At 35.5% G+C, this 13,791-nt stretch overlaps 1 protein-coding gene across 15 annotated transcripts in view; it reads left to right on the top strand.

The window, feature by feature from the left end:
• The window catches only part of TRDN (triadin), a 241,357-nt gene that overhangs the window by 59,648 nt on the left and 167,918 nt on the right, over positions 1–13,791 (top strand). For all 15 annotated transcript variants that reach the window (XM_066994338.1, XM_066994348.1, XM_066994343.1 and 12 more), the window contains one exon: positions 8,997–9,044. In XM_066994338.1, the coding sequence (XP_066850439.1) occupies positions 8,997–9,044 (48 nt within the window). The remainder of the gene's footprint in view (positions 1–8,996; positions 9,045–13,791) is intronic.

A 13,791-nucleotide genomic window follows, 5' to 3' on the forward strand; every position in this document is an offset into this window, starting at 1 on the left:
ACAAATAGCATAATAAATCTATCTATATATCAATAAATATAGCTGACTAGTGCCACTTTAGATAACATACTGTATCTCAGTTGTAGCAGGGACATGCAGAAGTTACACAGGACCTAGTGGAGAAGTACACCCTTATGGACCAGCTGGTGAAGACCAGAATACCTACAGTACCTTTTTAAAAAAAATGCCAGGTGTTTAAAACTCTTGCATTTTAAACACTCTACAAATAGGGTTTACTAAAATTTTTAAAAGAACCATAATTTCTTATAAAAAGATAAATAAATATAATAATTTGCTGTTACTATAATTTATATCTGAAGAATAACTGGAAAAAAAAATGCATTGCTAGATAACATGGCAACTATCTTTTCTTCCTGGGAAGAATACAGAAATTAGAACATCAGCTCCTACCATTTAGAAGTCTTCTTGTTATACAGTAACAAGCCTGGAAAGAATAAGAAAACAATTTTTACTTTTTATTTTTCTGGAGATAATATTCATGTTCAAAAAATATTTATACAAAGAAATAAACATTTTCCAACCAAAAAGTTGGAATGGACTAGAGAAAAGAAATTCAGACTACCATTTATGCAGCCTGAAAATTGAGTTGCTGGTGTGGTAGTTATATGTGTGTCTTAGAAAATAATTATTCAGTTCCATTCATCCCTAAAGTATCTATCTATTTGTACTGGTAATGCCTTCTGAATTCAGTTTCTTTTATGTTGCCATATGGTAATGTTCACTTTTCTGTGTATGAGTTGCTATTATAGATCCCTGTAAAAGGCTTTCACTGTCTCCCTAGGCTGCACTTTACTACAAAGCGTTTGGCATATCTTTGTGTAAAGTATACCCTTTGTTAAAAGATGAAAATCATTGATTGATTCAATTCTCGGATGTTAAACTGCTTTTCCAGACGTATTTTTTTGCATTTTGCATTTTGTGGCATCCATTTCTGTTATTAATGTTCTTTTAACAATCTCATCTTCTTTTACATACTCTCATCAATATAGTAATAGCATTTCCACTATAAAATAGCATTTTATAATGTAAGGAAAATATTTACCATATTATCAAGATGAAACAAAACTACTTACCTCTAGGGAACAGGGATGTTCATTATAGTTCTTTTCCCTATTGAAGAACAGTGATTGAGTTTCAATTTTAATCCAAAATTGCTATCTGTAGAAAAAAAAAAGTACACGGAGAACTTTGAACCACAAGGCTAGTAAGAATTCTGGGCAGAAGTGTAACAACACAGAGGTTTTCAGAAGTTTAAGCTATCCTCTTAAATCAGGGAAACCCGTAAGCAAAACTTAAGATAACCCATGTTATCATGGTGGAATTGCATAGTGGAATTCTTCATTTGTGCCTCAGCAATGTGGCATTGGGGATGATCTTACTCAAAAAGAAGAGCGGAGTATTAGGCAGATGCCCCCCTGGCTGGGAGTTTACTGTACCAGAGACAGAGCAAATTCCTGACCTAGCAAGTAAGAGCTAATAAAGGACATAAATATGTGTTAATGTATATGTATAAAATACAAAGAAAAGAAAACAGAATAAAATTTATTTAAATTTTCCACATGGAAAAAGGTTTCTCCCATTTGGTTTCTCCTCTTCTCATTGCTAGCTAATTCTACCTCTGTGGCCTATGTTCAGTGAGAATTTGTCTGGCAAGACCACAAAAATGTAATAAGGTTAAAGGTTCCGCCAAAACTCAGATAAACTTACAGTACCAAAATCTGGGGTCCTGTATATTTCGGAGTGAACTCAAATCCTCTCACAGCTGCTGCTGTCCCAAGGAGAGGATATAGTAAGTGGGGCCCTATGCTTGTGACCCATAGAAATAGTATCTCTCTTCTGCATGCCAGGCCCCTAAAAAAGAAGCCTCCCTTAGCACATCTAGAAATTATTCAATTTATAGGAATATACATTGACAGTCTAACACAATAAGGTAGAATCTGCAGAGTTGCCATTTTTTAATGTCGAGCGTAGGAACTGTGATTAGTCTTGTGCTTTCTTTTTTTCTGTTTGTTTTTTTTTTCAGCACACATGAAAAATATATATTGAATAGATTTATGTAGAAAAAGACATCTTTAATGCTAAAGATTAGAGATTTTTCTGTATATATCATTTTACTCTACTCAGGGGTCTACAATTTTTGTCTGTATTTTGTCTGCATAAAATTATATTCAATTAAGTGCAGACTATGATAAAACTGATTATGAAAAACATCATCTAAAACTTGTCCAATTTTTTTTTTTTCTGTTGGTTGAAATCCATAAAGAGAAACATATCAAGGCATTCCTTTTTCATTTCAGAATCAAGGTACAGAACTGCAGTCAGGGAACAAAAATACAACACCAGCGATAAAAAAAAAATAATAATTTAAACAACAATAACAACAACAAAACAGTCAACATATTAATATACTTGGAATAAAAAATGACTTTTATGTAAAAAATGTTTAGTGTGAAGATCTGCTATTTTCCACTTTTAATTCTTTCCAAAGCCTAGTTACTAAAATCTCTTCATACAAAACAGTATGCTTATGGTCTTCTTGAAGCATGCCAGTGCTGCTTGCAGGATAATTAGTCAAAGATAATTAGTGGTACCCTCTCCCCTTAAAAGCTTTCTGTTAAAAAATAGTTTTTCCACTCTAAATGGAAACTTTATGAGAGGGAAAAGAAAACCCACAACATAAAAAACAGCCTCTAAAATAAAAGAGTTTATGCACCATGTAAAGTTCCAAGTGCCTTGGTAAACTGAGGCTTCACGATGGACTTTGTCTCTGAGGACCATGATCATTTCCTTTTCTTTTTTTCTTTCTTTTTGTCGTTGTTTTGGTGGAGGATGTACCTCAACATTAGGATTTATCCCATGTTTACGGCTAATTCTTCAGCCCTGGAATCTTTTATCAAACTTTCAATCTCATCTCAGTTTTTCAGGAAAAATAAATATTTTCCTATTCTGCTAAGAGACAATTTTATATTGAAACATTTTCCTTTTGCTGGATTAAGGTTTTTTTAACACCCCTAGTAGATATAAGAAAATGTCCAAACTTATAAAAAAACAAGTGGAGAGATCAATGACGCTAATCAGTGATTTTGTCCCCCTACCCAAAATAAAATAAAATAAAATAAAATAAAATAAAATAATGTTTTAATAAGGCCACAGCAATGTAGTGATACACTTCTACTCAGTGCTAATTGCAAAAACTATAGCAAAATGAATGATATTTCAAACATAGCAATGTGGAAAAATATGTACAAAATTAATTGTCTTGAATATTCTGTTAAAAGGAGGAGTGGAATAAGTTCACTCCAGAACATTGGAGATTATGGAAGAGCGGGTTATAATAAAATCTTTACATGGGCTGGGGTGTTTTGCTGTTATGAAAACAGCACACACACTATTCTGAAAAACCCTTTCTTCCCAACACATCTTGTTTTATGTATACTCTTGTAAAAATAAGATAAAATAAAACATCAGCCCAGAATCAAAGCACTCCTCAGCAAGATGAGGAATATGTCAGCAGGTCATCTATGATGCATTTATATTATATACTGGTGAAAGTACAATAGTGTGGAAACAACTGAATATCTCTTGAACTAGAATCTAATCTGTTTATTTTTGTCCCACTTTGGCATTATAAAAAGGTTTATATAGCAGAAAGACCAATAACATCTCTGTATTCTTAGGAGAACATTAAAACCTACTTGTTTACTGTATGCTACCAAAGATGGGTAAATTATTCAAAAACATTTGAGGGTCATGTTCTCTTTGTCTCTGATAGCTGTTCAGTGATGCCAAACAAACTACCAAGAGGAGGGAATAAAGACAATTGCAGTGAAGTAGTCGAGCTTTGCTGAATAGGTTTAGGAGCACTCAAAGCCACTTCACAGCAACCTTCACAGTTTAGGACAACATGCTATTTTGGGTAAATATAGACCAGAACAAAGGGTTTGCACCAAGAAGGAGAAATGGTCTTCTGTGACCTCTGTCAAAAGTAGTCTTATGCAGCACATGAAAGAGACACAGCAAAATATGGAAAAGACAAGGCAAGACAAAACAAAAGGATCTTCATTTTCACTCCAAATTGTAGTTGTGAATTCTAAACAGATGGATAAACAGTTTTGAAACTGTACTTAAGAAGCACTGTGGCCCGATAGTTCATTGGGTGCTCAACCATGCATTGGATAAGCACACAAACCCTTCAGCGTTTTCATTGATAAGAGACAAATCACCTCCTGTCACATTTTCACAACCTCAGGAAAAGTTGCTCTGTACCCCAACCTGTTGCTATGAGTCTTCAGAACAGAGGAAAATACTGATCTATGAAAACATGGGATAAAACTACGCTACTAGCAAGCTTTAAGGAAGTCACTTAAATTGGTCATATGCGCCACTCGGACTTTCTAGCAGTGAACGTTACTACCTAAACTCTCCTGTAACATCACACTGTCTTTGATTCCTAGATATATGCACAATACACCATTTTAATTCCCTAATTAAATATTACCTCTTCTTTTTCCCCATTATTTCTGTTGCTTTTTTTTTTTTTTTTTTTTTCCTCTAGACTCAAGCTACATGATGTATTAGTTGTTAGCTGGAAGTTGCTCTAATGCATGAATTCTTTTATTCTCCTCCCAGCCCCATAAGGATAACTGTCACCCTCACCAGCTGGTACTATCTAGATTAAAAATAGACATCAGCTGTGCAATTGCAAATTTCTCCTGAGGATACCAGCAGCAGGAGAGTTGACTACAATTCTTCATACAGACAGCATCTAGAAACATATTAGAAATGTCATTCCTCTTATCTTCCAAAGCTCTTAACACCACTCACTCCTGCCTTGCCCTCAGTATCTATTTCCACCATCTCTTCAGGATAATCAGCTGCCTGCTACCAATTAGTCTTGATAAACTAGCAAGGATATAGTCCTATTAAATTTCTTGGAATAGCTGTAAGGGTTTTGACTGCTCAAAAGCAAATTATCAACCTCTAGTACAACAGGACTGTGAGTAGGACTCATTTTCCTTTTCACACTTAGACGTTTATGAAAGAATGTCAAAGCACTAAAGGTGTATATCAGTGTGTTACCTGTAAGAGAATATGAAAAGAAGATCAAGTGGTAAAAATTGCTTAGGGAAAAAAAACATAATGTATTATTATTTCAAATGAAACTTGATCAGTTCAACTATAAAAAGAGGAGATAACAAAAAATCAACAGAACAGACAAAAGCAGAGGAAGAAGTGAACTCTGTTGATGACAACAGAGGTTTCCTTGCCCTGTTCCACAGGGGAGAGGCGTTGTCTCTTCAGTCATGCTCAGGTAAATCTGCACAGAGCTGAGCTATGCTAGGTCAGGGGATTGCATTCTTTTTCTCTTTCTCCAACCTTGATCTTCCCAGAGCTGGGGCTTCATAGTGCATAGTCAGTGCCAGGCTGTTGTTCAACATCACAAAATGCTGATAATGGGAATTATCTTGGTGAGGGGTAGGGGAAGCTAGCATCCAAACTGCATGTTTAGCAGGGATTTTCAGTAAAGCTGCCTGCAACACTGATCCTTAGTGAACCATGTGGGCCTGTTCTGGGTCAAAAGCACACAGATTGCCTGCTAAGAATATATTGGCACTATCTCCTTTTAGCATCTTGAAATGGTCAGTGAGAAGCCCACTAACTTCCCTTCCTAGAGTTGTTTAAAATAATCACTCTGCATGTTCTGTATATCCACACAACACCCAAGGTCTAGAGAAATTGGTGTCAAGCAGTATCCATATTTATGGAAATAAATTACTTATCTATTCAAAGCCCAAGAAACAAAAGGGGAAAGATAATTTTTCACGTCTGTTTGATAAGTGGGGAAAAAAATGTATACAACTTTTAAAATACATACTACCTTGCAATAATTTAATAAACTGTGCTGTCATCTCATAAAGAATCGGGATGGTTGCCATGGTAACGAAGATTATCCTTGCTGCTGCTTGATTCTGTCAGTTTTCTAAACATGAATTCATAATATTTAGGATTTATTAACAATGTGTCACATTGATAGAGATAAATTACATGCTTTAAACTGGCCATGTATGTCTTCTATGATATTATAGCCGCTTTGTCAACTCAGCAATAAGATATGATGTGATTACTAGAAAATTAAAGCTATTTGTCATAAAGGATGAGGCAGTATCAAAACTCTCAGAACAGAAAAAGTCTCAATAGAGTAATCTAATGTGTTTCTTTATTTTAAATATTTTTGGAGTTAGCTAACAGTCACTGTTTTCTGTCTTGTAAATTGATCAAGATCAGCGTATATTGAAACTAGATTTATTTGTGCTGGGAAAATTTAGGTTATAATGCATCAGAATTGATGTCTTCCAGGCTGCAATATTTCATGATGGTTCTAACTATAATGCAGAGTTTGTGGAGAGATCCTAATGATGGCATACTTTGCAATATATAAAAATACATATACACACACTTATGAAGTTGTATTTCACTTCAAGGAATTTTTGTAGGGTTTTGTGCAATGTATGGTATCCTAATTGCAGCAGAAAATTAGATGACATTCTCAATGCTGCTGTCTAGAAAATATCATTTTATGTGCATTACTGAAGTGTTTGTGTCAATAAGTGCCATCACTGATACCATGTTAGGCTAATTTAGATGGCCAGTTCTACAGTCATTGTTCCATATATATTTGGCAGTTGAAGAAGCAATAAAAAATTCACTAAAATCACAGAAGTTTTAACACTTTTTTTTTTTAAATAACAAGTATTTATATATTTATTTATTTTTTTTACAAGAAAAAGATGCCTATTTTTTGTAGTGAGACACATAATAGGTGGTTGGAACACAGTGGAGTTGAGTAACCTTAAGTCAAGCAAGGAGAGGAGGAGAGGACAAGGGGCAGAAGTTTTAAACTGAAAGACAGTAGATTTAGATTGTAAGGAAGACATTTTTTACAATTAAGGTGGTGAGGCACTGGAACAGGTTGCCCAGAGAGGTTGTGTATGCCCCCTATTAGGAGATAGGCCAGGATCAAGGCCAGGTTGGATGGGGCTTTAAGTAGCCTGGTCTTGAACCATTCCTACTGATTGTTAGAAAACTAGTTTGTGTATCCTTTTAAGCAGAACAAGAGGGAAGTGTTTGAAAATTCAGTTACTGGATTGTCTTGGTAGATGGAAAAAATATCCTCATACAGTTGAAAAAAATAAAAATAAAAATAAAAAAATCCAAGCTCAGCTGAAATACAGTAAATCAATACAGCATGATTTCTTCCTAATCATAACCTTTGAGGTTTATAGAACAATAAATGAACTACATAGCCAGGCTGCAAAATACAAGGTGAAAATAGAACAAAAGTCCTTTTGGTTCATTGACATCATATAATTTGCTTAGTTATGCTGCCATACATAGACAGCTAACAGTAATACATATTTTCGTCTTTGTTTTCCTTTATCTCCATGAAGTAATGTCCTCTCTCAAGGCTACATAGGCTGATGTTACAGCATAGTTGTTTCTTGTGAACCAGGCAAAATCATTACTTCAGCTATGATTCAGATGGCTAATACTATCCGATAAAAACATCTTGTATTTATTTAAAATGAACTATGCACAAATCAGAGTCTTGGAAAGAGAAAATACCATTTTCCATTATATCTCTTCGGCAATGTACATTCTGTTACAGCCGGAGCCGATAACTAATGGGATAAATGGAAGATTTCAGTTGTCTTCAAAAGGCATTATAGTAGCTCCTTTGAGTTGAGATGTAATATACACTTTTTTTTTTCTCCCTTGGATTAATTTTGGTGCCAGAGTTCTTGTTATTTAGATTCTGCAGACCAAGATCCTAAAATACAGGGTAGCACCTCCGACTCTGGTCAGATTTTATGTGTTGTTGTCAAAGGTTTATTTGATCCAGTATTTTATGCCAGTTTTCCACTGCAGGAAAATATGCATATTGCCTAATCAACCAGAGGCTCTGTTGAGCCTTAATGGCTTTACTGGGCACCTCTCATAAATGGCCTGTATATTTCTACCACTGTAAGCAAACAGTGCTATGCAAGCTTGATTTAATTCTGTTTTTGTTGGTGGTGGTTTTTTGTTTTATATTATCCTGGTTTTGACACAATTAGGACAGTAGAAATATATAATATAATATATAATATATAATATATTATTATTATATATATAATATATAATATAATATAATATAATATATATAATATAATATCTATGTCACAGGTGAGGATTTTTTTTTTTTTTAGAAGAGATGGCATAGCAAGGACATGTAAATACTATACTGTACCACTTTCTCTTCTAACAAAGCAGTTCTTAGCTACGGGATTTATTAAATGTGCTTTGGTATACAGCATGATTAAAATGAGTCAGTCATTCTTGGAGACTCTGATCCCTAACTTGGGAACTTTTATCTCTGTTTGTAATTTTTATCCAACTATATAAGTCTATTTTTATTGTGTGTTGGAGCTACCAATTGAGCATTTGAGCTTTAAAAAGTTAGAAAATGTAGTAAAAAGAATATTTACCTTCCAAAGGTAATTCTGAGAACATAAAAAACTAATCCTGGCAAACAAGTAGACAGACAGAAAAATGCTTAGTAAAAGCATGTTTTGTGTTTTGTTTTTTTTTTTTTTTTTCTGATTCGTAGTCAACATATGTTACCATATAGCAGTTACAGGTCAGCAAAACCTGTTCTTGACTTTAAAAGCAGTTATATTGCTTAATTTAAATCAGAATAATTATTAAAGTCATTGACTGTTATGATTTTTGTCCACGTGTATTCTGTATGTATGTATATATAGATATAACTGATAATTTAACTTTATTGTATATAATTATGAATATGAAGATGATAAAGTCATGGCTATGCTATAATTTTTGAAGCACTTATCTAATTTTATTAAAAGAATGCATCTGATATTTTCCTGTGTTAAAATTATTTTAATATGGATAAATAAACTCTACATTGTTTTCAGAAATCCATAAAGGGAAACCAGAGAGACATGAAAAACGAACACCAAAAGGTAACATTATTTTTTTGTCTGTTTACTTACATGTATGCATATAATATACACTGTATTCGCCAACCACATATTTTACCACTGTTCTATTATAGAAGCACTCAGAAGCACTGTGGTTGGCACAGTCTGTAAATAATTAAAATTTCATGTATGCCTTAACATTAACAAATAATGTCATTTTATATTTGTTGGGCTATATTATAAATGCACATTCATAATAAGATTATCTTGTCCATACTTATCCAGGAGTCTTTTTGTAGCAAAGGTGCAAGAAGGTAGAGTGTTGATGAACATCCTCTAGTGCAAAACACATGAAGTGTGTTGGGCAAGGAAGAAAACAAATTTATAGGCCAGTGGGTGCCATCAAAGTTAGGAAGCACTAGTTAAGAGTGAGCCAGGTGTGTATCAAAGATAAGAAAACCTCCATTATAAGAACCTACTCTCTTTCAGAGTGTTTAATCTCCTCTAACTGGCACTTCCCAAAATTAACAGAGGAACTGGTTTGGACTGGTTTTCAGAGGTCAGGTAAACAAAGCTTCCTGAGTTATTTGCAGATTTTTTAAATTTATTTATTTATTTATTTATTTTTGTCTAATAAAACCTTCTCTGGAAAGGTTAGGATACACAAAATCTGATGAGCATCTCAATGATGCACCAGTGTCGTGCTTAGTAATCATAGGAGGAAGCAAGAAGTAAGCTTATTAAAAATAATGTGTATATACATACACCCTCTCTCATAAAATTATATTCATTTTATATGTATATTTCTTTCTAGTATTTTACAGCTCTAGTGCTAGGTTTCCAGTTCTGTGCTAATCAGGGTCATCTGAAGTACCCAGAATTGTTTCCCAACTATTTAATAAATCATGTACCATGGAAATGAATTTTTTAGGGTATCAGTGGGCTAGCTGGTCAATAATGAACTCAAATCCATTAGCAAAGTATCCCAGATAGGGAGTTTTCAAGCACGGTATTCTAAAAACACAAATGAAGTTGCAGCCTTGACCAAAGCAGCCTCCTGTGTACCATTCCATCTGTACAGAAATACTTTGCTTTACATAGAAAAACATTAATGTGGCAAAGATGATCACAAAGATATTATAAGATGCTAGGAAAAAAAGCACTCAGGTGTCGTTAGTTAAGTCCCTTTATGAGTATGCCTTATAATGCAGTCTTTAATTACACAATCAATTGCAGAAGTGCAAGACAAATATATTTTTTTGGTGTTTGGTTGTGGTTTTTTGTTGTTTTGTGTGTGTGTGTGTTTTGTGGTGGTTTTTTTTTTTTCGGGGGGTGGGGGGAGGGTCTCATATTTCATAGAATCATAGAATCACAGAATGGTTTGGGTTGGAAGAGACCTTAAAGACCATCTACTTGCAACCCCCCTGTCATAGGCCAGGACAACTTCCACTAGACCAGGTTGCCCAAACCACCATCCAGCCTGGCCTTGAACATATTATATATATTTATGCATATATTTATGTATATTTAGTCCTCAAAATGCACTTTGCATGCAGTAGGAACAATTACAAGAAAACATTCTGTCTGACCTCAAGCTAAAATATGATGAAGGCATGAATCTGTAGGGAGATTTGCTCTTACCTTCTAACGTACCTCCAGTAAGCATGGGTAAATATAATCTTTTATTTTTTTTTTTTTTTTGATAGGAAAAATCTAGAAATTAATGCATTTTTTAATAGAAACAAACATCCCAAACAAATTTGAGTCCTCCAACCACAAATATGGGGATGCTGGAGTTATAAAAATAATTTTAGACATATTTTTGAGTAGTCAAACCCCCTGAACTGAAGTCCCAATAGGGAAGCTGCATCCATAAGCCTCATTTTGAAAAGATTGTACTGAAATATCAGCAACAGGTACAATGAATGGAATTTCCAGATAGAACTGGATAAAATTATAAGAAAGTTTCTTAGAGTATTAAAAGCCAGGCGGATTTGTACCCTAATCTTTGCCTTTAATTAAATATTTTGATAAACTACTAATAATGAAGTGTATTTTCATGATTGCACTTAGTCAACTCTGAAAAGCAGAAATACACTGAGAACTGATTCAACAAAACATATTTTCATGCTTAAGGGCAGTGAAGTTTTGTTATTACATTTTGTGATAACATGTATATGTTAAGCATAAATTCACTACAAAATAGGGTCTTTACAATTTGGTATTGGATGTATTAGTGTTTACACAAGGCCCAACAGCACCCTGAGCTATGTGAGTAGGAGCGTGGCCTGCCCATGGAAGCAGGTGATTATCTCCCACCATGCAGCATTCACGAGACCACTTCTAGATACCATGGCCTCCCAGTATAGCAAAGGTTTTGGGCCTCCCAGTATAGCAAAGACATGGATAAAATGGGATGAGCTCACTGTGGAGTCCCTGACATGATGGGGATTGGAGCAGTTGTCCTGAAATGAGAGGCTGGGGACCGGGGCTGGCCTGGCCTGGGGCAGGCGGCTCCAGGGGTGACAGCACCCCAGTACCTGCAGGAGGTGGTGGAGAGGAGGGAGCCAAAGACACAAGGTGGCTCAGCTGTACTAAGGGAGGTTCAGGTGGGATACAGGGAGAAACTTTCTCCCCATGGCACAGGCTGCCCAGGAAGGCCACTCTGGAACAGTCCTTGGGGTTTCCAGCCTCAGCCCTACACAGCCTGGCCTGTCCTCAGCGCTGAGCCTGCTGCCCCAGGGCTAGGATAGGGGCATCCCCAGTGCCCAGCCAGCCACAGCTGTCCCACAATTCCTGCAATATAATAATATATACTGCTTTTGCAAGACTTTGAGAGCTACAGATGAAGGCACTAAGACATAGGTGCTATAGCTTTTATCACTGTTGTTGCCAATGAATAAGAGGTAACTATCCAATATTTCAGCAACAGGGAACAGTAACGGAATATATTGAGATAAAAATATATGTGTGTGTAATTTCTGTCAAAGAGAGAACCTAATGATAACCCAAATAGACTGATAAAAGAATTTCTAATTCTTATGGAAAATAGATATTAGCAATACAATGAAATAGCCTGTACCACTGGAATAAAAATAGCTCATTAACACAGATTTTGAGAAGTCATGGGAAAAGGTTCAGAACTGCATTAAAATATACATTCATCAAACAATCTTCATAAACTTCACTTACACCAACAAAAAGAATTCCCCACACTAAAATCAACATAACATCATCATAACACTGAAAAAGGTACTGTGGCTTTTCCTGTATATACTTCACTAATACACTGCTGTTGGAGTGAGGAAGAAGACAATGTGGTGATGAAATGCTACCTCTGACAGTCATACATTTAAAAAAAAAAAAAAAAAAACAGTGATTTCAGCAAAGACACTCATGTGCCTCTGAAATTGGTACTATCCTCTCTGTTTTTGGCAGAAAGTATCTCTGAATTTGACCTGATTTCAGAAATAGATTTCAGTCCCTTCCAAACTATTTCACTTACTATGCATAGCACATATCTGTCCCTCCTACCCTAATCACAGTAGGGCTGTACAAGTAATGCAAATATTAAACATCGCAGAATAAAGCTGGCTGTGTTTTAGCATATGGATAAATTATGTGATCATGAAGACAAATATAACGTGTCCACACAATTTAATTTTCTGTAAATAGCAGTAAATTTCTGTATTTGAGACAGATAAATAGGTAAAATGAGTTGGACCATACAGATCCACACTGTACCAGAAACCCAAAATAAATTGACAAGATTAGCAAGTTAAATAGCATGTTTAGGTTTGATGCAGGGGATGTGTATCTTGATTTCTAGACTTATGACTATAGATACATCTGAGGTCACTATAAACTAGGTTACACGGGTCCTGGTAGCAATACAGCTGCAGTGTCTCAGGCACAGCTGTCAAGTATCAGTTCAGCCACATGGGCTGAGAGCAGCCCAAGGTAAAGCCAATGCTTGCTGGTAAGTAACTTCACCACCACCAGTAGCTGGCAAACTTGAACATCAGTTCAGATGGGTGAAATGCCCTCTGACTGCTGCAGTTAAATCTAACTTTAAATTGTATTGTAATGCACGAGAAATTGTCTTGCTCTTATATAGGCATTTAAACTTAGTGTTGAAGGGCTACATCAATCTTACAGTTTGGTGCTGCAGAGCACATGCATGCCTGGTGCCAGTGATACCATTTGGGGCAGGTGTGGCCAAGTTCCAGGCAAGCTTCTTCCCTCTTTACAGGTAATTGAGGTGGTTTGTAATGAATGCAGGTGCCTTCACAGTTCCCAAATTTCTGGGATTTCCTTAGAATATTGTTTAGGACTTGGAAGTTTGTGCCCCTCTGCAGATCAATTATTTATTTATTTATTTATTTATTTATTTACAGGGGGTTCCTTCAAGAACGATTAAGTTATAGCCATCTAAGGTTACTTGGCTTCTGAATAGCAGTATCTACACAGAGATTTAATGTTGTCTGACTAATGCACTCTAACTTCATTGTATTAGTTCATTTATCTTAACTTTTGTGAGTGCTGCTCTGTGGACAGGCACTTAGTCAGTTAGTTGGAGCAAGCAATCTCTACTGCATGCATTTTGCACCCATCACCTACCTTTATGCTAAGCAATGAACTTACTCAGCTGGAAACTTTTTACTTAGCTTAGATGTGGAATTAGTTCCTCCTTATTACATCCCTTTGAAGTTGCTTTTTTTTTTTTTTGGGGGGGGGGGGGGGGGGCGGTAGGGTTGGAAATGTTATCAAACACTCCATCTCAAACACT

The sequence above is a fragment of the Anser cygnoides genome, chromosome 3 (genome assembly GCF_040182565.1).
Source record: "Anser cygnoides isolate HZ-2024a breed goose chromosome 3, Taihu_goose_T2T_genome, whole genome shotgun sequence".
Taxonomy (NCBI): domain Eukaryota; kingdom Metazoa; phylum Chordata; class Aves; order Anseriformes; family Anatidae; genus Anser; species Anser cygnoides.